This window comes from Microcebus murinus, unplaced genomic scaffold (assembly GCF_040939455.1).
Source record: "Microcebus murinus isolate Inina unplaced genomic scaffold, M.murinus_Inina_mat1.0 scaf001_hap2_Mmur4.0, whole genome shotgun sequence".
In the NCBI taxonomy this organism is placed as follows: domain Eukaryota; kingdom Metazoa; phylum Chordata; class Mammalia; order Primates; family Cheirogaleidae; genus Microcebus; species Microcebus murinus.
The window spans coordinates 3905348-3932328 of record NW_027438947.1 but is presented as its reverse complement, the minus strand read 5'-3'; the positions used below and the strand labels follow the sequence as shown (position 1 = coordinate 3932328).

General features: G+C 39.1%; 1 protein-coding gene and 1 pseudogene across 7 annotated transcripts in view; one reads left to right on the top strand and one right to left on the bottom strand.

Moving 5' to 3' along the window:
* Positions 1-22079, top strand: part of RRAGB (Ras related GTP binding B) — a 57811-nt gene extending 35732 nt beyond the window's left edge. For 4 of the 6 annotated variants that reach the window (XM_012756862.3, XM_075999689.1, XM_012756859.3 and 1 more), the window contains 5 exons: positions 8433-8528; positions 10813-10935; positions 19240-19331; positions 20399-20514; positions 21542-22079. In XM_012756862.3, the coding sequence (XP_012612316.1) occupies positions 8433-8528; positions 10813-10935; positions 19240-19331; positions 20399-20514; positions 21542-21639 (525 nt within the window). In that variant the 3' untranslated portion in view covers positions 21640-22079. The remainder of the gene's footprint in view (positions 1-8432; positions 8529-10812; positions 10936-19239; positions 19332-20398; positions 20515-21541) is intronic. The other 2 variants (XM_012756860.3, XM_075999691.1) reach the window with 2 other exon arrangements.
* Positions 22080-25133: 3054 nt separating this feature from the next.
* LOC105867070 (septin-6 pseudogene) lies at positions 25134-26560 on the bottom strand (annotated as a pseudogene). The gene has a single exon (XR_001152174.3). The product of XR_001152174.3 is annotated as a septin-6 pseudogene (transcript).
* Positions 26561-26981: the final 421 nt, after the last annotated feature.

Genomic DNA, 26981 nt, shown 5'->3' with positions numbered 1-26981 from the left:
GGGTTTGCTTTATGTAATTTGGTGCTCCTGCATTGGGTATATAAATATGAAGAATTGTTAAATCTTGTTAGACCTTCCCTTTCACCATTATAAAGTGGCCATCTTATCTTTTTTCACTTTTGCTATTTTAAATCTTACGTTATCTTCAAACAGTATAGCTACCCCTGCTTTCTTTTACTTCCATTTGCCTCGATATTAGTTTTCCATCTCTTGACCTTCAGCTGGAAATCATCTTTGGGTTAGATGCTTCCTGAAGACAGCAGATTGTAGGCCTGTGGATTTTTATCCACTCTGCCACTCTATGCCTTTTCAGAGGATAATTTAAGTCATTTTCATTTTTTGAGAGGATTGAAATTGGAGAAAGATTACCATTCATATTGTTGTTTTGTTTTACTCCTTGCTCCATCATTTGGTTCGAAATCTAAACTTTAAATCTTACATGATTTTACTTTGAGGAGAGTCTATTGCCCTGTTTGGTTAGAAATGGGGGTCTGAGAACTTCCTGTAGTGCTGGTCTGGTCTTTGCAAATTCCTTCAGTGATTGCTTGTCTGAGGACTTTATTTTTTCCTCATAGATGAAACTTAATTTTGCCAGATAAAGAATTCTAGGTTGGGCTTTATTCTTTTTTTTGAAGATTAAGGATAGGCACCCAATCCCTCCTGGCCTGTAACATTTCAGATGAGAAGTCTGCTGTGAATCTGATAGGCTTTTCTTAATAGATGATTTGCTGCTTTCATCTTGCTACACGGAGGATTGTTTCTTTCACATTTACTATGGTCAGCCTAATAACCACGTGACGAGGTAATTCACTTTTCATGTTGAGTCTCCCAGGTGTTTGGGTGCTTCTTGTATTTAGATATCAAGATTTCTAGCCAGGCCCGGCATATTTTCCTCCAGTATTGGGTGGAATAAGTTTTCCAGCCCTTGTGAATGTTCCTTTTCCCGTTCCGGAATCCCGATCAATCTGAGATTCAGCTTTTTTACATAATCCCACACTTCCAATAAACTTTGGTCTTGCCTCTTGTTTCTGTGTTCCCTTTCTTCCTCTGGTTTGTTTAGCACATAGGCATAATCTTCAAGCTCTGAGATTCTTTCCTCTGCATGGTCCATCGTGTTCTTGGTTCTTTCCACTGTATTGTGGAGTTCCTTGATTGTTTCCTTCATTTCCAGAATTACTGTTTCGTTTCTCTGAATAATTTCAATTTGTTTGGAGAATTTTTCATTCATTTCCTGAATTGTTCTTGTGGTTTCTCTGTGTTGGGATTCTATTTTCTCTTCAATTCCATTGAGTTTTCTAACAATCCATATTTGGAATTCTTCCTCCGTCAGTTTAATCATATCATGTAAGTTGCTGTCAGTTGATGGAGATCAAATATTGTCTTTCAGAAGTGAGTTTTCCCTCTGCTCCTTCATGTTTCCTGTGATCTTTTGCTGATTCTTTCTCATCTGGGTGCTTAATCGAGGACCAAGGGTTCAGGGACTGGATTATGAGCTACATTCTGGGATTCCCAGAGGAATGATTCTTGGCAGATCTGGGGACACGTTCTCTGGTCCTGTAATTCTTAGAGGACTTTGAGCCTGTTGTGTTATCTTTGTTTTTTTCACTGTCCTTTAATACAGATTAGTGAGATTGGATCCCTCGCTTAGACTCCCAGGTGTTGTATCACTCTTGTGTGCATGACTCCAATAACAACAAGTAGTATGAGGTGGGAGGCATTGTCATGAGCTATGAGGTTACTCTCTCTTTTTGTTCCTTGTGGTTTGCATGGGGGGGTTGGTTATCAAGATATTCTAATACCTATGTTATGAGCTCTAAACCCCTAAATGTAAACAGGAATCTCAGTCTTTGATGAGTGTCGTGCCACTCCCAAGGGATCCTTGACCCCTGTTACCTATTTAGATGGGGTGAGATAAGCAACAGGTATCAGCAACCCTAAGGGAGTATATTTCAGAAGTTGCTTGATCTGTGGCTAGGGGGGAGCAGCTTAAAAGTTATTCAGAGATCTTTCGCTGCTTATGTGTGGCAGCTCCTGGTGGTAGGTGTCTTTTGGTGCAATTGCTATTGATTCTGGTTGAGATTTTCCTTCCCAGAACACAAGCCTGTCATTTGGCAACTGCCTGGATACCAAGGGCAAGCCCTTGTATTCTGCTATCAGATGATCCAAACCAACTGTCTGTAGTAGGGCCTCAACTCTCGTTACTCTACTCCTCCAAAGATAGGGTTTATCTAGATCATATGAAGTAAAAGCCTCAGGGCTGTTGAAGAGGCTGTGCCCAGGTCTGCTGAGGGACACAGAACAGAGAGCCTGTTCTGTGTCTGCCTGTATGCTCTTCTCCTGCATAGGAGGGGTCAGGCCCTTCCCTACAAAATTCCAGTGGCCTGGTTGCAGACAAGGACCCTCTGCAACCCAGGCCGGTCTTGGCACTAAAAGCTGACTCCCTCACCACTCCGTGCTTCCAAGACTGGGGGCTAATCCTTTGTCTGGAGGCCCTGTTTACCAAGTCGCATTCAATAGATGGCCACAGGTCTCAGCTTGGATAGCAATCTAGAGAAGCTGTTAATAAACCATTTCATGGGAGGGATCTGGAGCTTTGATGAAAAATGGGCCAACAGTGGATAATAAGCAAGAGGAGGTTGCAGTCCAGCCTCTGGTTTCAGCTTGAAAAATGGCTTTTTTCACAACTCTGGCCAGGGCCAGAATCTGTAGCTTTGGAGTGAATTAACCAGCTGAAAACACAAGAAAGTGGCGGTGGTACTGTTGTCCCAGGTCTTAGTTGGCAAATCGGTCTCCTTCCCAACTCCACCCTGCTTGGGCGGGGTCTGTTCATTAGGCACAAAACACAGGCTGCTGGGTGGAATGGGGGACTGTCCAACCTCACCAGGAGGCATCGACTGGAGAGCAATCTTTCTCCCTCTTCCATCACCTCACTGGTGGAATTGAGTCACTGGGGTCTGCCAGGTGGCTCCACCAATGAGCAAGCTCCCTCCATCTTCCGCCCCCTCACAAGTGGAGCTTGTGCTGCCTGAGTCCACTGGGAGGCACCGCCAAGGAGCAAGGAAATCTCCCTTTTCTGCCCCGTCACCAGTGACGGAGCTTTATTTGCCGGAGTTCCCTGGGAGTCTCCACCCAGGAGCTAATACTCTCTCTTTTCTGCACCATCACTGGGGGGAGGTTGAGCAACCAGAGTCCACTGAGAGGTTCTGCCAAGGAGTGAGAACTCTCCCTTTACTGCCCCATCACCAGTGGAGCTTGAGTGGCTGGAGTCCACTGAGAGGCTCCATCAAGGGGTGAAAAATCCCTTTTCTGCCCCATCACCAGCGGAGCTTGGGCCACCCAAGTTCAACAGACAACTCAGCTAGATGAGAAAGCTCTCACTTTTTTGCCCCTTCAAAAGTGAAGCATAAGCCACTGGTGTGTACAGACCCCCCCCCCAGCCAAGGAATTCCCACACAGTACACTGGAGAGTTCAAATTGCTTGTCGCTCCTGACTCCTCTCCTAACCGCCAGACTGCCCAAGTTATCTCTTCACGGTGACTTCGGGCACTGTGCTGCCTGCGTGGGTGTGGGGGTCGATGAAGGAGAAGGCATCTCCCTGTGGGACACATCATACAGTCCCGGACGGCTGGCCGCTGAGCGCAGCCGGCTTGCGCTCCAATCCCTGCTGTACATCTCAGACTCTTGGAACTTTGCGGCAAATCCACTGAGTCACTTTCCTCTTTTTCCCAGCGCTGCTTTACCCTCAAAGGTTCCCTGCTATTCCACAAAGCCTATCCTGTGGGAATACTACCCAATAGAGTGATTTAGACTGCTTTCTTTACCTCCCACTCTGAGAACAGAGAACCCGGAGGTCATCCTTAATCCGCCATTTTTGACAATCTCCCTCCACATTTCTCAGCTGTTTCTTTTTACCTCTAGATTTTCCTTTGAATAATTACATACCCTATTTAGTCTCTGAGCCAGGAGGTGGTATTTGTGGGTGAGATTCGCCCACACTCTCTATGATGAGTTAGTAGATGTGCTGAAAGGGTGTGCAGATGACCTCCCTGTCAGTAGATGGCGCTTGCTGGGAGAAGCAGGTTGCAGGATTGTTTTTGGGTCTTGTAACTAGGTCTTGTTCCTTTGGAGAGGCACTCTAATGCCTCAAGCTCTACGTGGGGCCTTGGTACTTCTAGGTGTGTCTTTATTCTGCGCCTTAGTCAGGGCAGATTGAAGTGATTCTGGGTGGAGCTGTGTTGGGTGAGCCTACCCTCAAACACCACAAATGCTATTTTCTGAGGTCAAAAGTCTGTTCTCTGCTTCTGGGCAAAGCTGCCAGGGAGAGGCTGAAATGGCCTCACTCAACCAGAAAGTCTGCTTGTGGGGGTGGGGCTGTCTGAGACCTGCGGTCTGGAGCAGGTCCTTCCCCCCTCCCTTATTCTGCAGTTTTGCCCAGGCCTCTGCCAGCAGGCAGGACCTCAAGCCAGTGGATCTCCCCTGGCTATGATTCAGGCCAGGAGGTTCCCTGCCCAGGATCGCAGCCTGAGCGGGGCGCATGGCCCTCCTGTTATTTTGTTCTCTTTTGTCTTCTTTAAAAATCACTTTATTCCCTAGCCAAAATTGCAGTAGCATAACTTAGAGCATTCCAGTAAATGGGCATTTATGGATGTTTTAATTACTCATAATTTTTAGTGATCACTTTATTGTTTTCTAAATGCTTATATAAATATCTCCAAAGATATATTACTGTTCTTCAAGGGATTTAAGCTTAATTAAGAAAAGTATACTCTTTATTTTATTAAAGATTTAGACGTGGAAGTTTCAAAGTAAAAATCATTAGTGTACTTTCCTAAATATCAGTTTCAGCAAAGATAGTGATTTCCCTCTATGTGTATGTTAGTCAGGATTCTTCAGGGAAACAGAACGAATCAGGTGTATGTCTGTCTCTACAGAGACAGAGACTGACAGAGACAGAAAGGTATTTATTTTAAGGAATTGGCTTGACTGATTGTGCATGTTAGCAAGTCTGAAAGCTTGAGTGCAGGGATGCTGGAGACCCAATAAAGAGTGGATGTTACAGCTCAAGGCAGAAGGCAGTCTGGAGGCAGAATTCCCTCTTCCTTAGGATCAATCTTTTTCTTTTAAAGGCCTTCAGCTGATTAAATAATGCCCACTCATATTATGGATGGTGATCTACTTTACCCAGTGTCTCCTGATTTAAATGTTAATCTCATCTGAGACATAGATTCACAGAAATATCTGGACTGCTCTTTGACCAAATTTCTTGCTACCATGGCCTAGCCAAGTTAACACATAAAACTAACCATTTTAGTCTACCTCTTGGCAACTTGGCAACTCACACACATCTCCTGAAACCATATTTAATGTCCAAATAAAGGCAATAACATGATCATGCTTCCACCTGACATGATAGAACTATCCTACATAAAACTAAAAATGCACTAACCCTTTTCCCAGAAGAGGATGTAAAATCCTTATAATGTTACTCTTTTCCTTGCTATCCCGTAACTTAAATGTTACAATGTAAAGTTAATAATACTTACATATTATAGTATAAAATCTATATATCTTATGTTCATGTTAAGGGGATAAGAGAAGGAAACAAACACATTTATTGTATATATGTATGTATGTGTGTGTGTGTATATATATAATATACATACACACATCCATATACACACAATCATAGCAAAATAATGACATACTCATGAAAATTGTCGTCCTTGTTTGTATAATTCATCATATGATCACAGCTGGCATTTATAGCTGCCTTCTGAATTCCAGATTCCCTTTACCTACAGCAAACATTTCAGCTTCTTGTAGTTATTTATCTGCTGAGGTAATCCAGAGATCATTAGTAGACCTAGTTTACACATATAGATGCAAGACAGGTAGTGGGGGTGAATCAGGAGTGTCTTACAAGGTAACTACCTCAGGGGAGTCTATTCCAGTTTCTTCAGGCCATGGAAGGTTAATCTCCTTAGATAGGGATGGAATGACTACTTCTACTAGCAAAAAAGACTCATTAGAATTTAAGGGTTCAGTGTCCCCAGATTCATCAGGATCTTCCCATATGACCCCTATTCCAATTTTCAGACTCTCATTTCTTCCCAGTGTCCTTACTTTTTTTTTTTCTTTTTTTTTGAGACAGAGTCTCGCTTTGTTAAAGCCCAGGCTAGAGTGAGTGCCATGGCGTCAGCCTAGCTCACAGCAACCTCAAACTCCTGGGCTCGAGTGATCCTTCTGCCTCAGCCTCCCGGGTAGCTGGGACTACAGGCATGCGCCACCATGCCCGGCTAATTTTTTTTTTTATATATATATCAGTTGGCCAATTAATTTCTTTCTATTTGTAGTAGAGACGGGGTCTCGCTCTTGCTCAGGCTGGTTTTGAACTCCTGACCTTGAGCAATCCGTCCGCCTCGGCCTCCCAAGAGCTAGGATTACAGGCGTGAGCCACAGCGCCCGGCCTCCCAGTGTCCTTACTTTAATAGCAAATACCCTGTGAGGTTGGAAATTCAGTTTGCATTGTAATTTACCCACTTATAGTATGACACTTTGAGTTTGGTTTTCATTAGTCTCAGCTTTGTAGCTATAGGAGGTAAGGGTTTCTTTCAGGACAGTCATGGAAACTTTCAGGTCATTTATACAGTGCTTGAACTGGGAATTCAGATCTCTGAGCTCATCCTTTTCTCACGTCGTGCAGCACAATTAGGATCTGCCAGCCAATCTCATTATACTTGTTATTTTGACAGAAATGTTCAAAATTATATACATGGTCATCCAGAACCTTGCCTCTTAACAAATATTTGATTAGGAATATCAGTATCCAAAGACAATATTTTATGTATCTCTATTGCCACATTGTACCATGGACGATCAGTACTCTTTAGAACTGGAAATGTAGTAATTACCACATTTAAGTCTAATCAGATTAGAGAACCAATTCCAGAAACCCCAGAACCACTTCAGAAAACTAATCCTTAAGATTCTCCTCTAGAACCACTCTCAGTATGAAAATGTATTAGGAGGATTCTTCAGAGTAACAGAACCAGTAGAATATGTGAAAAATACACACACACACACACACAGATAGGAAGAGAGATAGAGAGAGAGATTGATTTTTAAGGAATTGACTCTACCAGTTGTGGAATCTGGCAAGTCTGAAATCTACTTGGCAGGCCAACAGAGTGGAGACCTATGGAAGAGTTAATGTTGCAGTTCAAGTCAGATGGCAGCTTGAAGACAGAATTCCTTCTTCATCAAGGGATGTCAGTCTTTTTTCTCTTAAGGCCTTCAACTGATTGGATGAGGCCCACCTACTTTTGGGAGAGTAAACTACTTTGCTTAGAGTCTACTGATTGAAATGTTAATCTCATCTAAAAAATACCTTCAGGCCGGGCGTGGTGGCTCACACCTGTAATCCTAGCACTCTGGGAGGCTGAGGCGGGCAGATTGCTTGAGGTCAGGAGTTTGAAACTAGCCTGAACAAGAGCGAGACTCCATCTCTACTATAAGTAGAAAGCAATTAATTAGCCAACTAATATATATAGAAAAAATTAGCCGGGCATGGTGGCGCATGCCTGTAGCCCCAGCTACTCGGGAGGCTGAGGCAGTAGGATTGCTTGAGCCCAGGAGATTGAGGTTGCTGTGAGCTAGGCTGATGCCATGGCACTCACTCTAGCCTGGGCAACAAAGTAAGATTATGTCTCATAAATAAATAAATAAAACCTTCATAGCAACATTCAGATTGATGTTTGACCAAATGTCTGGGTATCATGGCCTAGCTAAATTGATGCATAAAATTAACCATCATAGTGTATATGCACATAACTCACCACTAATACACACACTCATGGAAAAATACCTGTGCATATATATTTTTCCATGTGTATGTGAATTATATAATATATATCATCTATGTATATATCATAGAAACATCCAGGATGGATAGATATTTTTGTGTGGGGGGTTATATCTGTATAGCTAAATAAATATAGTACATGTATAATTAACATATATGAATGTATACATGCATATATATGTTAAAAAGATATATACAAAGGTTAAAGTATTTTTATTTATAAATTCTTGATATGGGTATAGCTATCTTAATGTGACCAAGATTTGGTGATTTGGAGTGTTAGATATATTTTATTAAGACTCTTCTATATAATAAATTTTATTTATCAACATAGTGCTCTCAGTGAGCATTCAGCATAAGCAGTGTAGGCCTGAAAAATTCTAGCTGTGGGACTGTTAGACCTGACCTGAAATAATTTTTGCCATCCTTGTTTGTGAAATAATGTACATATTCAAAATAAAGGAGCAAAAGCTCCTGATTAAAATATGCTAAAATAGTTACATCTTAGATTTTTGCAGTGAAAGAGGAAAGCTTTTATATGCTGATCAGTATGTTGGACTTTTTAATTCAGATTTTTAAAGAGCGAGAAGAAGATCTGAGGCGTTTGTCTCGCCCATTGGAATGTTCTTGTTTCCGAACATCTATTTGGGATGAAACTCTCTATAAGGTGTGTATGGTTCCCTGAGTTTTCTTATTTTGAGATCATGAAAAAAGCTAGAAGGGTATTAATAAAACCAAAAGATTGTAAGCTATTTTGTAGCCATCTAGATTTGTTATACTAAAAACAAAAAAAGAAAAAAAGAAAAAGAAATAATTGACAATAAATTGTTTGAAGAATATCAAACTTAACATTAAGAGATTTGGGTTTGGATCTTAGATTGGGTTGACATAGCTACCAAATCACAGTGAATTAGCCAGTTTGGTCATGGTTAATTTGATACTGATCTTTTATGATAGCAGAGTTTTCACTTGCCATCATCCATTTTGACCTTTTGTGGTCTCAGTGTTGATTGGAGTTGTGTCTAGTATTCAGGTACCTCTACGTGATATAAACTAGTCTGCCTAAGTTTGGATGACAATAGAGGAAAAATATTTAGGGAACAGATTGGAGAAGGGAATTTTAGAATGACACATTTTGTTTAGAGGATGTTAGCTTCAACTTTCATGCCAAATTGAAGACCCACATTCTTTCAACCAGAATGATTATTCCCGTTGCTAGAATGGATACCACACTGCTTGCACTAATTCTGGAGGTTAAAACAATAATTATGTTATGGATGAAACTGCAATTACCTTATTGGCACATAGGCTCCCATCCTGTTTCCTCCCTTTCTTCTACTGATCTAGTGATTTGAAGGGCTGGCTCCTTTTGGTCTTCCTGTGGTCAGACCTTTCCTTCAGACTGCTTCTGGTATCCAATGGCTCTGGGTGGGAAAGCATCCTTTTTTGTCACTGGTAGCTAGAGCCTCAGTATCAATGACATCTGACAAGTATCTACAACCAGAAGCACAGAAACCTGACTTGCCAACGAGGAAAACCACTGGACTTTAAAAATAGTCATTGCTTTTTTTTTTAACTAATTCATTTTTCCTCAATATTGTGTTGACCCAGCCTCACTCTAATAACAGATCATTTTGAGATACCTGTCTAGGAAATACTGTTCTAGATTAATATGGGCCGAATTTCTCTCAAAGCCTTATTCCCATAGAACAGGTAACCGTGAATAAGGATGGACATGACGCACTGATAAGAACCAACTGCGGTGTGAAGGATGGCAATACATAACACGACCAAAGACAATTGGCTAATCACAACACTGCTGTGAGTGACAATGTCTCTGCTGTGGTTAGCTTTGGTGCCTTCCCCAAGGTAAATTCAGCAGTGACATTAACACCAACCTTGGAACTTGGAACCTGAACCCTCATGCCTAAGTAATAAAACTAATTGGAACAGAGACATTGCACTACTCTCTCTTACATCAATGTTGCATAGAGCTGACTTAAATTTTTATATTAAGTTTTATTCAACAAGCACTAATTATATATCTACTTAATGCTGTTGGATAGACAAATGACTTAAAACCAGGTTCCTGTCCTCTAGTAGGGGAGAGAAGAATAAAGTACACCTAACCAGACAAATTGGAGTGAGAGTGAAAGAGGTATGACAATGGAAATACAAATAAAAGAGCCTTAAGAGAATAGAGGGAGGGTGTGGTTAATTCCAACTACTTACATTAGTCATATTCCTCTGGATGAAGTCAATTTTAGGCAAATACAATGGACTATTTTTAATTCAATTGGGTCAGTAATTTATATAACTGACAACAAACCTTTGGGAATGATAATACCACTAGTTTCTTTTGTAATGGTATATTATCACATTGAGGGTAGAGGCCACTTGTCCATATGGCTCTGATTTTTTTCACAAAATTGATTCTTGGGTGTATGTTAAATATAGCATTATTAGGTTCTGATCTTTAGAGAAATCTACACCGTTGGACTTAAATATTTGTCAAATGCCTGGGTGTATGTTAAATATAGCATTATTAGGTTCTGATCTTTAGAGAAATCTACACCGTTGGACTTAAATATTTGTCAAATGCCTGCATTAGAAGCTTTTTAGCACAGTAGATCATATTTTTCAATGTTTTTTCTAAGGCAACGTGATGGCACTAAATATTTGTTTGCTTTTAATTATCAATGGAAAGAAGCTTTTCCAGCATTTTATGAAAGTGTTTGAAATAAAAAACATTCAACTCAAGGATAAAAATAAAATATTAACTTCATTTTCTCATTTCATTTGTGTTATACTTAATGTCAGTATTTGTTTGGGACTCAATTATCATCATATTTTACTATCCATATGTTATAGTTTACTTACTCATTTGAAAGGTCTAGGAAAGGTCTATTATTACCTGTTAGTAATAGTACACTGTGTTTCTGTTCTGTTAGGCTTGGTCCAGCATTGTTTATCAGCTGATTCCTAATGTTCAGCAGCTGGAAATGAACCTAAGGAATTTTGCTGAAATTATCGAAGCTGATGAAGTACTTCTGTTTGAGAGAGCTACTTTTCTGGTAAGACCTTTCTGCTTTGCAGATGTACTTCACATTGTACCTTCTATTCACCAACAGAAAACAGCATGTTGCCACTTTCAGGAAGAACCTTTTTCCCTTTTGTCAACTTCAGCATGCACAGTCTTATTTATAAAGTAATATTGCCAACAGGTGACCTGAAAAGAGGTGAAGTGACCTGAAAGGAATTCCTTTGTATAGCTCTTCAATAGTTAGTAAAACTTAAATTTTTGCAGGTTATTTCTACTAATAACTATTCATTTGTATTAAAGGATTCCTATTTCCTATTGACTTTTATTATGAAATGTTATTTTCCTTTTGAGAAAACTCAACACCCTACCCATTTTTCTCCAAAAAAAAAAAAAAACTGAGTTGAAAACTCAGTTTAACTTCAGTTTAAACTTCAGTTTAACATGAAGGAGATGTAATGGTCAGCTCAGTGACATAGCTAAGAGTTCAGAGGGAGAAGTAGAGGGAGAAAGAAGCATGTTGCTATTTTTATTTTTCTTACAAATTGAACTTAATAACTATATCAGACCTACTGTTTGTGCAGCCATGAGAGGGGGTATAAAAACCAGTATTATATTTATAAATAAAATTTTAAAATAGCAGTGATAGAAACAAACTTGAGATGTCACAATGTACTACGTAAATAATTGCTAATTGGCTTAGTGAATGTGACTCTATGAGCAGTTCCCAGTAAATAATTTGTTTCTGAGCTCTGCCAGTGCTTGGTGATTTTAGAAACATTTCTTTTCTTATGTGTGTGTATATACTATTCTGGTGATAATCCCTACTTAAGCCTTATACAAGGTATCCATGAAACAAAAACATTTGTACCCCTTTAATATTTTGAAATTTAAAAAATAATAAGAATTTAGAAGTATTTCTTAATCTCTCTGAGCTTTTTTCCTCTTCTATAAAATGACAATAATATCTATATCATGGTCCTGTTCAGATTGAAATGGGACAAGGTAATGTTAAGCATCTATCATAAGCCTTGGCATATGGTTGGCAAACTATTAAACATTGGTTCCTGTTGCTTTTATATATAGCAACAGAGGACAGAAAATCCAAAATACAATTATCCCCCTTCCTTTGTGGAAACTTTATTTGTAACTACAGCAGTATTTGGGAGCCATTTTTCCTGCTAGTTAGTATAGTTGAGGCAAGAAGTCCTAGCTAGAGTGTCTTTCTGCCTCAGCCCGCTGGCAAGGGGTCACTTGCTTGGAATTGTGCTACCATGAGCTTTATTTTTCCTACTAATGTGAGTAGCAATAAGCAAATAAGCTGTTCCCTCTGTCTTGATGTACATGGCATAACAGAATCGTGCATCGGCAATATTTGTCTGCCATGTCCATCACACATAATAGTAGAGGTTAACTTAATATAAGTTCTCTATTCCTCACTAATACTAATAGGTAGCTTTTGTTTCTCATGAAAACCAAATTTAGGTGTGGTTGACCATTTTCACTGAGGGTGGTGAAGTCAAACAGACTTGTTCTGCCACTGGTATAGGAATTATGTTTTCAAAGTTGTGCATTGTCTTAGGGAATTTCCCTATGAATTTTCTTCTGGCAAATGACTCAGTTTTGCTTCCTAATAGAAACTTTGCATCTATGTATTCAGCCTGTATGTGATATTGGCATGTTTTCTTTAAAATCTGAAAGTGTTGGAGAAAGCATTTTCTTTTCTTTTTTTTGTTTATTTATGTCAGCATATTATGGGAGTACAAACGTTAAGGTTATATACATTGCCCTTGCCTCCCCTCCCCCCTCAAGTTAGAGCTTCAAGCATGTCCATCCCCCAGATGGTGCACATCACACTCACTATGTATGTATATACCCATCCCCTCCTCCCCCCTCCCACCGACCCAACACCCAATAAATGTTTGTTTTTTTTAACATTTTGGTTACATTTAATATCTTTGCCTCTCCCTAGCAAGGGTTAGAGGTATGTCCTTCCCCTCTACATTGCTCACCACATCCCTCAGATGTGGGTCTACCCTACCAACCCCTGAATCCCTGGTGAACACCACCACCACCCTTTGAGCACCATAGTGTTAATAAGTCAGTACAAATTTGATGGTGAGTATATGTGGAGTCCATTATTCTGATCTTGTGTCACCTCACTTTGGATAATGGGCTTAAGCTTAATCCAGGATAATATAAGCGGTGCTAGCTCACTGTAGTTTCTTAGAATTGAGTAATATTCCATTATAAACTTAGACCAAATTTTAATAATCCACTCATGAATTGATGGGCACTTGGGTTGTTTCCACATTCTTGCAATAGTGAATTGTGCTGTCATAAACATTCGGGTGCAGATGTCTTTATAATAGAATGTCTTATGCTCTTTTGGGTAGATGCCTAATAATGTTATTACTGGGTCGAATGGTATTTCTGTTTTTAGCTCTTTGAGGTATCTCCAAATTCTTTTCCATAAAGGTTGCACTAATTTGCAGTCCCACCAGCAGTGTAAGAGTGTTCCTGTCTCTCCACATCCTTGCCAATATTTGTTGTTTCGGGATTTCTTTTTTTTTTTTTTGCTATATTTTTATTAATTTTTAATTTTTTCATATTATGGGGGTACAATTATTGTTAGGGTTACATATATTGCCCCTTCCATTCCTCCCGCCGCCCACCCCACCCCGCCTTACCAAAACATCAAGCATGTCCTACTCTCAGGTGGTGGGCATCGCACCTATTTTGTAGGTGTAAATTCTTCCCCTCCTCGCCCCTCTCATTTGCCCACCACCTGATAAAAGTTTGTTTGTTTGTTTTTTCCCTTTTTTTGACCTTTGGGTTACATTGTATATCTTAGCCTTTCCCTTGGAAGGTTTAGATGTATTCCCTCTCCCCCCAACTATGCTCACCACAACCCTAAGATGTGTATCTCCCCCTCCCCGAAACCCTAGTGGGCACTATCCCCATTTGAGCATCATACTTTTAATCAGTCAGTACCAATTTGATGGCGAGTAGATGTGGAGCCCGTTTTCTTGATCTTGTGACCTCACTTTGGATAACGGGTTTAAGCTTAATGCAGGATAGCATAAATGGTGCTAATTCACTGTCATTTCTTAGAATTGAATAGTATTCCATTGTGAGCATATACCAAATTTTAGTTATCCACTCGTTAATTGACGGACACTTGAGTTGTTTCCATGATCTTGCAATAGTGAATTGTGCTGCCATAAACATTCGGGTGCAGATGTCTTTATAATAGAATGTCTTATGCTCTTTTGGGTAGATGCCTAATAATGTTATTACTGGGTCAAATGGTATTTCTATTTTTAGCTCTCTGAGGTATCTCCAAATTCTTTTCCATAAAGGTTGCACTAATTTGCAGTCCCACCAGCAATGTAAGAGTGTTCCTGTCTCTCCACATCCTTGCCAACATTTGTTGTTTCGGGATTTCTTGATACAGGCCAGTCTCACTTGAGTTATGTTATATCTCATTGTGGTTTTGATTTGTATTTCTGTAATGATTAGAGATGTTGAGCATTTTTTAATGTTTTCAGGCCACTATTCTGTCTTCTTTGGAAAGGTTTCTGTTGATTTCCATTGCCCATTTCTTGATGGGCTTGTTTGATTTTTTTCTTGTTAATTCTTTTGAGTGTTAGATAGATTCTTGTTATCAAACCTTTATCAGAAGTGTAGAGAGCAAATATTTTCTCCCATTCTGTAGGTTGTCTGTTGGCTCTAATGATAGTATCCTTGGCTGTGCCGAAGCATTTTAATTTGATCAGATCCCATTTGTTTATTTTTGTTGCTGCGGTGATTGCTTTGGGGGTCTTCTTCAAGAATTCTTTGCCTAGGCCAATGTCTGAAAAGGTCTTCCCAACATCTTCTTCTAGGATTCTTAAGGGTTCATGTCTTAGGTTTAAATCTGTTATCTATCTTGAGTGGATTTTTTGTGAGAGGTGGGAGGTAGGGATCCTGATTCATTCTTCTGCATGTAGCTATTCAGTTTTCACAGCACCATTTATTGAAGACAGATTCTTTTCCCCATTATATATTTTTCTCTGCTTTATCATAGATTAGCTTACCATATGCAGATGGTTTCATCTCTGGAACCTCAGTCCTATTCCAATTATCGATGCTTCTGTTCTTGTGCCAGTCTCAGGCTGATTTAATCATTTTTGCTATATAGTACAGCTTGAAGTCAGGAAGACTGATGCCTCCCAGTTTGTTCCTTTTACTTAAGATTGCTTTGGCTATACAAGGCTTTTTCTGGTTCCATACAAAGTGCAGAATGATTGTTTCTAGATCTGTAAAGAATGATGGTGGTACTTTGATGGGGATTGCATTAATTCTGTAGATGACTGTAGGTAATATTGTCATTTTAACAATATTGATTCTACCAATCCATGAACAAGGTAGATTTTTCCATCTGTTTACGTCTTCTACAGTTTCTTTTTTTAGTATTCCATAGTTCTCCTTAAATAAGTCTTTCATATTTTTTGTTAAATATATCCGTAGATATTTAGTTTTCTTTGAGGCTATAGTAAAAGGTATTGCATTTTTTATTTGAGTTTCGGCTTGACGGTTCTTGGCATACATGAATGCCTCTGATTTGTGTATATTGATTTTGTAACCTAAGACTTTACCAAATTCATTTATCAAATCTAGAAGTCTCTTGGACAAATCCATGGGGTATTCTAGATATAATATCATATCATCGGTGAAGAGCTAGTGTTTGATCTCATGTGCACCCACTTGTTTTCCCTTAATATCCCTCTCTTATCTGATTGCTATAGCTAGGACTTTGAATACTATGTTGAATAGAAGAGGGAAATAGTGGGCATCCTTGTCTAGTTCCAGTTCGAAGTGGGAATTATTTCAATTTTTTTCCATTAAGTATGCTATTGGCCATCGGTTTGTCATAATTGTATTTGATAATTTTAGAGTATGAGCCGCCTATGCCTATTTTGTTAAGAGTTTTTATCATTAAGGTGTGTTGGACTTTGTCAAATGCTTTTCCTGCATCTATTGAGACAATCATATGGTCTTTGTTCTTGTTTTTATTTATGAGGCGAATTGCATTTATAGATTTGCATATGTTGAACCAGCCTTGCATCCCTGAAATAATGCCCAGCTGGTCATGTTGAATTATTATTTTTGATGTGCTACTGAATTCTGTTTGCTAAAATTTTGTTGAGGATTTTTGCATCTATATTCATAAGGGATATTGGTCTGTAATTTTATTTTTTTGTTGCATCATTTCCTGGCTTTGGTATCAAGGTGATATTGGCTTCATAGAATGAGTTAGGAAGGTTACCGTTCTTCTCAATGTTTTGGAATAATTTCTTTAGTATAGGTATGAGCTAATCTTTGTATGTTTGGTAAAACTCACAAGTGTAGCCATTTGGTCCAGGACTTTTCCATTTGGGGAGATTATTAATTACTGCTCCAGTTTCTGCGTTGGTCTATTCAGGAATTCTGTTTACTCCTGGGTGAACTTAGGGAGGTTGTATGAATCCAGGAATTTGTCCATTTCTTCTTCTATATATAGTTTTTGGCATATAGTTTTTTATAGTAGTCAAACATAATGTTTTGTATTTCTGTGGTGTCTGTTGTGACCTCTCCTTTTTCATTTCTTATTGAGTTTATTAGAGTCCTTTCTCTTGAGTTCTTGTCAGTCTAGCAAGAGGGCTATCAATTTTGTTTATCTTTTTGAAAAACCACCTTGTGGATTTGTGATCTTCTGTATGATTCTCTTAGTCTCTATTTCATTTAGTTTTGCTTTCATCTTAGTTATTTCTTTTATTCTACTAGGATTGGAATTGTTTTGCTCTTCCTTTTCCAATTCCTTGAGTCTATTCATTTGGTTGTCAGTATCTAAACTTTGTTTTTTGGATGTGCATGTTTATTGCTATTAGTTTTCCTTTCAGGTATGCTTTTGCTTTATCCCACAGGTTTTGGTAACATGTGTCTCTGTTATCATTTTGTTCGAAGAAACTCTTGATTTTCCTCTGAATTTCCTCCTTTACCCCATCATTCTTCAATAATAGATTGTTTAGTGTCCATGACTTTGTGAAGCGTTGAGTGTTTATAGGAATTGAACTCTAATTTTATACCACTATGGTCAGAGAAGACACATGGTATAATTTCTATTTTCTTGAATTTTTTGAGATCTGATTTGCAACCTAGTACGTGATCCATTTTGGAGAAGGATCCATGGGCTGCTGAGAAGTTTGTAAATTCAGCTTTATTTGGGTGGAATGTTCTGTAGAGATTTGTCAGACCTTTTTGAGCAATAGCTTTGTTTAAGCCCATTATTTCTTTGCTTATTTTCTGTTTGGAGGATCTATCCAGTTCATTCAGTGGAGTGTTGAAGTCCCCTGCTACTATGGCAGTGTTGTTTAACATGCAATTTAGATCAGAGAATGTTTGCTTTATGTAATTGGTACTCCTGCATTGGGTGCATAAATATTAAGAATTGTTAAATATTCTTGTTGGATCTTCCCAAAACACAGGATAGTGCAGGTGGTACTGTTGTCCCAGGTCACAGTTGGAAAATCGGTCTCCTTCCTGACTCCACCCTGCTAGGGCAGGTTCTGTTCTTTTTGCGCAAAACACTGGGGGCTGGGTGGAATGGGGGACCACCCGACTTCTCCTGGAGAAGGATCTCTCTCCCTCTTCCGCCCCCTCCCAGGCGGAGCTTGAGCCACTAGAGTCCCCCCGGGAGGCTGTGCAGAGGAACGAACACTTTCCCTCTTCCCCTCACCAGCGAAGCTTGATCAGCCCAAGTCCACTGGTAGGCTCCGTCTAGGAGCAGGCTCTCTCCCTCTTCTGTCCCCTCACAAGTGAAGCTTGAGCCACCCAAGACCACCAGACAACTCAGTCAAGAGAGTGAACTCTCTCACTTTTCTGCCCCTTCAAATACGAAGCATGAGCTGCTGGCATATACAGACCCCCCCCCCATCCAAAGAGTCCCCGCACAGTACACTGGAGAGTTCAAATTGCTTTCCACTCCTGTCTCCCCTCCGAACCACCTGACTACCCATATTACCTCTTTGCACTGACTTCAGGCACTTCCCTGCCTGCGTGGGTGTGGGGGTCGGTGAAGGAGGAGACATCCCCCTGTGGGACAGATCACACTGTCCCAGCCGGCTAGCTGATGAGCACAGCTGACCTGCGCTCCAATCCCTGCTGTACAACTCGCACTCTTGGAACTTTGTGGCAAATCCACTGAGTCACTTTCCTCGTTTTCCCAACACTGCTTGACCCTCGTTGCTTCCCTGCAATTCCTCAAACCCGATCCTGTGGGAGTACTATCCACTTGCGTGATTTAGACCACTTTCTTCACCTCCCACTCTGAGAACACAGAGCCAGGAAGTCATCCCTAATCTGCCATTTTTGACAATCGAGAAAGTATTTTCAACTGTTGTGGCCATCCATCCTGAATAGGTTCAGTTATGAAAAGTTAGTCCTTAGGGATTAGAATCATCTAGTTAAGCTTCTTAACCACTTAGGTACCAGCGTCCACTATAGTCGATAGCCACAGATGAATGCACACAGCGACTTTAGCCAACAGCCATGATATAAAGGCGCACAACCAAGCATCGACTCTAGCTGACAGCCGTCTTTTCTAATTTTTCATTTATCAAAATAAAATTGTGAACATTTAAAAATAGCATAATGAAAACATATATGTATATGTTACATATTCTGATTTACATTACAAGTAAAGCTGCCTGTAAAGTAAAACAAGCTTTCAGTGCTTTAAAGCTTTCCTCATCACACAAGAGCAAAACGGATTCGTTGTCAATGCACAGCACAAACTATTGTGTGGACTATGAGTGTCGGCTGTGTGCAAGGTTTCGCAGCCAGTGAGCGCAGTACTGAAGTGGTTAAATATAATTCCAAAAGCTACTTGGTTATAGCCTTTGTTAAAATCAAATACATTAAGTATGCCTCAAGAACAGCTAGGAATTTTTATTTATTTTACTTTCTGATTTGTAATTTTTTAATTAAAAAACTATCATATGAAATATTGAAATAAAATGAACATTTAATGACTAAAGTAAGTGGAAAAGAATAGCAGTGAACCAAAATAGGTAATATTTAAATTATTTAATAAAATTATAACCAAATGGTACTAGATTTATCATCTGAATGGATGTTGAACTCACATAGAAAGTTAGCAGAATATGGGACAGAGGAGAAGAGACAGTAAGCCAGGTGCCAAGTTTACCCTGAAAACTAGGGTGACCAAGAAACTGACAAATGTCTCCTCTGTGGTGTAGCAGAGGATGATGAGACTATTTTGTATGGATTAAAAGTCCAATATTCTTTTTCATAGGTGATTTCTCACTATCAGTGTAAAGAGCAGCGCGATGCCCATAGGTTTGAGAAAATCAGCAACATTATTAAGCAGTTTAAGCTGAGCTGCAGGTAAGAGATCTCGCAGGTGTGATCTATTTATCTCTGGAAAAAATTATTGTTATTTTTGGGAAGTTGAAATAACTAGTTGACTGTACTTTATTCAGAATACTTTCTTCAATCAAAAAGAAAGGTAAAATCTAAGGGAGCCTACAATTGACTAAAGTATAGGTCCTTGTCCTTTCCTGCAAACTCAACTGGTACAGAAGAATCATATGAAAAACATCCAAGCATAGTACCCTTTTGAAGATGTTTGATACTATTTAGGAAGAAGTAAACAGAGAATATCCAAGAGAGTTTTGAAAAAGAAGAAAGGATAATTTGCCTTACTAAATTCCAAAATTTACTATAAAATTACAGTAACTAAAATAGTGGGGTACTGATTCAGAAATGGTACAGAATGGAGAGTCTAGAAATGTTTAACCATTTTATATCCACTTTGGTTAAATAAAATTTGAATCTAACAGTGAATATAGGAAGAAGGAATGGCTGAACATCATAATTTAGTAAAGACTTATTAATCAAAATTCTTATTCTGATAAAAGTTTAATGTCTGAACAATAGGTGTAAGTTTACTCCCTTTATGCCTTTGCATACTTTGAAACTTTCTGGAATATTTATGCTAACATTTTTAAGAAGAAATAGTCAATGACAAGAAAATGTAGTTACTTTGGTTTTTTTCTTTTTTCAAAGAAATGGGTCATTTCTTGAATTTAAATGTAACATTGAAAAGACATAGGTATTAATCTCACAAATAGGAAAATTTCAACTTAATACACTTAAATGTTGGAGAAGTATTTTATAACATGATTTTAAACATGAATCTACATCTAAAGTCATTTTTATTTCATAGTCTATATCAAGTTCTAACCCACTTTCCATCCTACTTACTTTCCAAAACATGTTAAATTTAGTATTAGAGTTTCCTTGGAAAACAAAATGGGGTTAGTGATTAAACATCCTAATGAAGTGCTGAATTGAGGTTTAATGCTATGAAAATGTTTAACATAAAAGATAAGAGCCTCTTATATTGTTATTAGTTTACATTCTTGAACCATTTTTTCTCCTTTCTCCTCTAGCAAACTGGCTGCCTCTTTCCAGAGTATGGAAGTCAGGAACTCTAACTTTGCCGCTTTCATTGACATCTTTACATCTAACACTTATGTGATGGTCGTGATGTCTGATCCATCCATTCGTAAGTTTAAACTTAGCTGACGTAGGTTCCAAGCCACATATTCTTTAAACTGTTACCCTAGAGGTAGTACTTTATTAGGTAGTTAAAAACTATTTTGTGGTAGGGATGATTGCACAATGTGAAGGTACTTAATCCTACTGAACTATATGCTTAGAAATGTTAAATTTTATGTTATATACATTTTACCAAAGTAAAAAAATTGTTTTAGTACTAGTAGTAAATAGTTTTTTTATTTAATAGACCTATATTTTGAAGCTTAAAAATAATTTGGTCTCTAGGGTATTATGTTTCTCCTCATGGCAACTTTAGAAAGCAAGTTACTAAATCCAAGAATTTTAAAGAAAAGAGAAACCAAATCCATGATTTGTGCTTCATATAATATATATTTTTAACTCACAACCAATGGACGTGGTGAGCCTTGTATGGGAGAAGGGCACGCCCCTAATCCTGGCTTGGGTGAGGCAGAGTCCTAACATGTAACCAAAATGTTTGTACCCCCATACTATCCTGAAATAAAATAAAAAAGACTAGTCAATATAAACTCTAAACTATTAAATGCTGAACCATTTTATATGTCATTGCATATTCCTGTGTACCAGATTTCCATATTTCTGTTATGGGCATGAAAGAAAGTGTTTGGTGCTTCTATACGATTTCATGGCTACCCAACCATTGAAATAAAGGCTCTTGCAGTATTTTGAGAATGGTCCCAGAAGTTTAAATTATTTCTCACTGTCTTTTCCTACTTTAGGTTATAATTAAAATATAACATAAGATCATGGGTTTTATGTTATTAGCTCCAAACCAAAAGATTTCGGAAATGTATTTTGGAAATTTTGTGTTTAGAATATGAACAAATCTTCTGCTTATTCAGAAAAATTAAATCTTGTTAACTTGGTACCTGTATGTTTTCTGTGACATACATTGAGGGATTTGGCTCTCTTCTGTTTATTTGTTTTTATTAGTCAGGCATTCTTTTGGCTGCCCATACTTATTTTTGTTGGTGTCTCCCCACCCACTCCCTCAGCTTCTGCAGCTACTCTGATCAACATTCGCAATGCCAGGAAACATTTTGAAAAGCTGGAAAGAGTGGATGGACCAAAGCAGTGTCTTCTCATGCGTTAGACGGTGATGAATATTGTTACACAACAAAAACACTGTTTCTTAATGTTGTATTCATGTATGTAGGCTCTGAAATGTTGTGATACTTACCATTTGTGTATTTCTTCATGTTTTTCTTCTCTGCTCCCCATTATCAATGTTTAACCTTGAATACTATTTGCTTAAATAGCCATTGAGGAGTTAGAAGATGAATTGTTCATGAAATTGTTGTAACATAAAAAGTTGGTGACATGTCAGTGTTCTGATAACAAGATTCTAATAATGTTTAAGTGTTCTGATGACCTGTTTCCAATAGTTGTGTATGCCAAAACCTTTCTCAGCATCATCTTGTATTGCTTATCAGATAGTAAGTAACCTGTAAGTTTGGAGTATTGCTGTTTTCTCAGCATGCACTAAAAAATATTCCTTAACTTCAATTGTTAATAAACTTTTGATGCTAGGGATGTCAGTGCCTCTTTGTCTTTTCCTTGTTTCTTCAACTTTTCCCTCAGGGCAAAGGAATTCCACAGTTATCTTAGGTAAAGGGGGCCTGTTGGTTAAGGAAGAGTACAAAATCAACTTGGATGGGAAGGACAGAGCCATATTATAGCTAAAAGCTAGGCAGAAGAGTTTATATATATGATATCTAAATGTGATAAGAAATAGGAAAGCATTGTAGGCTTTTGAGCAGGGGAATTATGTGAAAGCAGTTTTGAAAGAAAATTAACCTAGATTGTATGGACTGACTGATGGTAGTTGGGGAAGCCCTGGTTGTAATCCAGGCCTGAGGTATATTGAAAGTCTGTTTCAGGATACAGCTGGAAAAGGTATGAATAAAAAGTGGAGAAAAAATAGATAGGACTGAGTTTCGGAAGTGATTAAATTTATATATTCCATAACATCTAATGAGATATACTTTCATTATTGTAGGCAAGCAGTATTAAAATCTTTTTCAAGCTGAAAATTGTATTAAACTTTAAGGAAAAATGAAACATTGTGAACTGTGAGAAATGGAGTGTGACAACACTAACTAGAATTACTCAAAGCCCTAACTTTTTCAGTTTCTATTCACGGGATAACAGAACACAAAAACATTTAGGGAATCTACAGCACAGTAAACTCGTCTCATTTATCCTGTCTCCATGTCCTAAAGAAACTTATTCCATACCACAGTCTCCCACCTTTTCCCATCTTAGTTTATTATCCCCAGTTGAGGGATAAGTTGAATTTTCAATGAGCAGCAAAGAACATGTTTCTTTGGATAGCCTACATCATGTAGACTAAAAATCTCAACTCTTTAAAGAATTTTGGGACTAGTTTTATCAACATAAAATTGGTAAAATTATGAGCAGGGGAATTTCTGCAGGAGGGGAGTTTTAAGTAGATGTTCCTGATTCTTTATCCTTTTAGCATCTAAGAAAATGAAAAGAGCAACTGAACAGGAGGCTATTATGTGACCAGTATGAGTCATGATTTGGCCTGCGTCATTATTAGGCAAAAAACTTTCCAGCTTGAAGGATTTAGGTGAAACTTAAGCAGTTTTTCTTTTAAAACATTTAGGGGTTTTGCCCCTGAACTCAACTACTGGAAGCAGTTACAGCCTCTACTTCTCTGGGGCCATTTCAAAATAAGAGGGAGAAAGTATGTAACATTTTTAGGTCTCCCATAACAATTCTTTGCAATAGGCCAGTTTATGACTTCCCACTAAAATTCCTGACTCTTCCTCCTGTAGTCCTCACTAATGAAATTTCTGACCTCATTAATTTAGTCAAAAGATACTTTCTTTTCAATACCTAGTATGTTTCAGACACTGTTTTTAGAGCCCAGGATACAGGAATGAACAAAACAAAGCCATTGTGGTCATGTAGCTTGTATTCTAGTAAGGGGAGACAGACACTAACCAATTAAGTAAACATACTATATTAGGAGAGAGAAGTGCCATGAAGAAAATTAAAACAGTGAAGGGGGAAAGTGATAAAGAGTGAAGAGGCTATTATAGTAATAAGTGAAAGATGATGGTGGCTTGGCCAGAATGGTAGCAGTGGAAGTGATGAGAAGTAGGAGGATCCTGGTTAAGTTTAAAAGGTAGAGCCAACAGGATCTTCCCCAAAGTCCATTCATGCCCTTGTGGAGCTTTGCCCATTGGGATCACTTTGCAGTGATTATTGTGAAAAACTGAAAGAAGTTCATGCTTAATCATTGTATTCTTCACTACCACATAGTCACAATAAAACAAAATTCCAGCTTTACCTAATGTCCCTGTGAAGCAATTAAAAGTGTGAATTTATTAACTCTTAAAATTGCCTCGCCTCAGGAAGGCATCTCAGATCAGTTGCAGCTGATTTCCAAGGTCGCACTGTGTCTTAAACCTGTGGGCTTTTGCCTGTTTTGTATGACAAAGCTTGGCATGCATGAAGCCACAGGATAAGAACTGATCAAAGAGTGCCCGCCTGACAGACAGACGCCTGCCGCTAAAAGCAGTTGGCCTAAGAGACAGTTCCTGCTTCACTCCTGACTACCTGTCTCAATCAACAAAAACTAGATAACGAAATATAGAGCCACTGTATTTCTGTTTAGCCTTTCTGCTAAGTGATAGCTTTATCTTAGAACTTAGAAGTTTGTCTTAGAAAGATTTTGTAACAGTTTGCTCATGTAGATAGAGTTAATCAAGGGATCTCTAGAAGCTTTTGGGAGACTTAACCTAAAACGAACTACCTGTTACTATGTAAATCTGTTATCCCTGGCAACCGATCACTGTACCAATAAATACTGATGTGAAACTTCACTCAGGGCCTCACAGCTCACGGGAATGCTGGAGGTCTCCCGATCTCTCAACTATTATAAAAATCTATACTTTATAAAACTGTACTGTCATCTCTGTGTATTCTTTTATTTCTATGTTCTATTATTTTCTGTTTTCTTTATTTTCCTTATCCTTTGTGATGACCCCTGCCAAAGGGACCTGATGTTTGCTGGGAGCGTAGTTAACTCCCCACAGATAACTCCTTAGACTTACTTTCAACCTTGTACATGTATTTAACCACTTCAGGACCAGCGTTGACTGTAGTTGACAGCCACAGATGAACACGCACAGTGACTTTAGCCTACAGCCATGATATGAAGGCACACAGCCAAGCGTCGACTTTAGCTGACAGCCATGATATGACTTTTCTAATTTTTTTATCAAAATAAAATTGTGAACATTTAAAAATACTGTAATGAAAACATATATGTATATGTTACCTATTCTGATTTACATTATAAGTAAAGCTGCCTGTAAAGTAAAACAAACTTTCAGTGCTTTAAAGCTTTCCTCATCACACAAGAGCAAAATGGATTTGTCGTCAATGCACAGCACAAGCTGTCGTGCGGACTTCGAGTGTTGGCTGTGGGCAAGGTTTTGTGGCCGGTGAGCATGGTCCTGAAGTGGTTAATATTGATTGACTGAATCCCTACAACAATAGTAACAGCTAATGTGTACTGATTTGACAATATGTGCCAGAAACAGGATCTAAACATTCTTTTTTTTTTTTTTACCAATGAAACAGCTTCTTTTATAATTAGATACATGTGTTGGGAGTGTGAGATTGAAGGAAGGTATTTTCTGGAAGCCACAGCCAGTTCTATTTAGAGTTAACGAAGCTTACCAGGACCCTGGGTCTCATGCAGCATGCAGCAAACAGCAGGGTTAATTTTTCTTTTCTTTGTCTCTCTTCAGAGTCTGTGAGCCTCCAGCCTGGGGACCCTGGGACTGGAGCAGCTCGGCTGCTGTCTTTCTCTGTTTAAAAGCATTTACTTCATCGTCCAGAGATTTCTTCTTATCCTCCAGCTTCTTCTTCTCATCCTGGTGCAGTTTCTTCAGGCGATCAAACTTCTCATGCAGCTCTTTCTCTGCCTCTTTGAGTTCTGCTTCTTTCTCTTTGACTCTCTGGACGAACATCTGTCTCATCTCCTCTTCTTTTTTCTGGAGCTCCCCTAGGAACTCATTCCTTTTGGCCTCATATGTCTCCTGCAAGCTGAATGGTTTGTTGTCAGGGTCCGTGTCCTTGAAGCCCATCTCCTCCAGCTTACAGCGGCGGTGCAGCTCATAGTGCCGGGTGTGGGTCTGCTCCCGCAGATCCTCCATGTTGACCCGAATCAGCATCTCCCGCAGCTTCACAAAGTCACAGTGGGCCTCGTTTTCAACCTGCACAGTGCCCCAAGGATACTGCCGTGCCTTCATCATCTTGTTGCCTATCTTCACTTCTTCTGTGCTGCCAATGACAGCAAACGGCAGGTGAGCATTCATGGTTCTGTTGATCTCTGCCACCGACTCGTCATCTGTAGGGAACTGATAGATCTGGACCCCGTTGCTGACAAGCTCGCTGGTGATTTTGAGTTTGAACTTCGTTAGCTCACTCTTAGAAATGGTATCTGATTTGGCAATGATGGGGATGATGTTCACCTTACTGTCAAGCTTCTTCATTGTCACTAGGTCCAGAGACTTCAGGGAATGACCCGTTGGGGCGATGAAATACAAGCAGGCGTGGATTCGGGAGTCATAGTAGGTGTGCAGCACTCTTCGGATCTTCAGCTCCTCCTGCAGGTAGGCCTCGAATTGTGCATCGATGAATTCCACAATGGGCTTATAGCTGTCCTCCTTGTTGATCTGGTCCCCAAAGCCCACCGTGCTAACGATCATGAGCTTTAGCCCCACATTGCTCTCTTGGAGGTCATAGGTATTGGACCGAAGCTGGACACCTGGCTGTGTGTGGGTGGCTGGCTCCCCTTCAAACTTTGTGTTGAACAGGGTGTCCATGAGGGTGGACTTGCCCAAACCAGTCTCTCCCACGCACAGGATGTTGAAGCAGAAGCCCTGGCTGACTGACTTATTCACCAGCTGGTCAGGCAAGCTGTCAAACCCCACATGTCCAGCCAGGGGGACAGTTCGGCAACCTTCACCCTGCTCCTTGGAAGAAACAGGCAGCAAGCAGACATCCAAGGTCTCTTGAGTTAATTCCATCTTCCCTGGTGAATTATAACTTCTTGCAGACACAAAGGAGACAAATGACACATCAACAAGAGCTTCACTGGCTGGGGGAGGATCTAAACATTCTTACATATGGAAGTGGGTATTGTTAATATCCCCATTTTGTATGAAGAGACTAATTTGCACTATAATCAAATATCCCTCCAAACTTAGAACTCTATCTTGTAAATGTATTTTATAGTTTTCAAATTAGTTTCTAATATGACGTCTTTTTTGTTCTTCCCAACAATCTTGTAAAATGGATAGGGAAGTAATAGCACAGTTTTTATAGATAAGGCAAGTGAGGATCAAAGAAATTGGGAGTTATCATAAGTCGCAGAAATAGGGAAAACTGGAT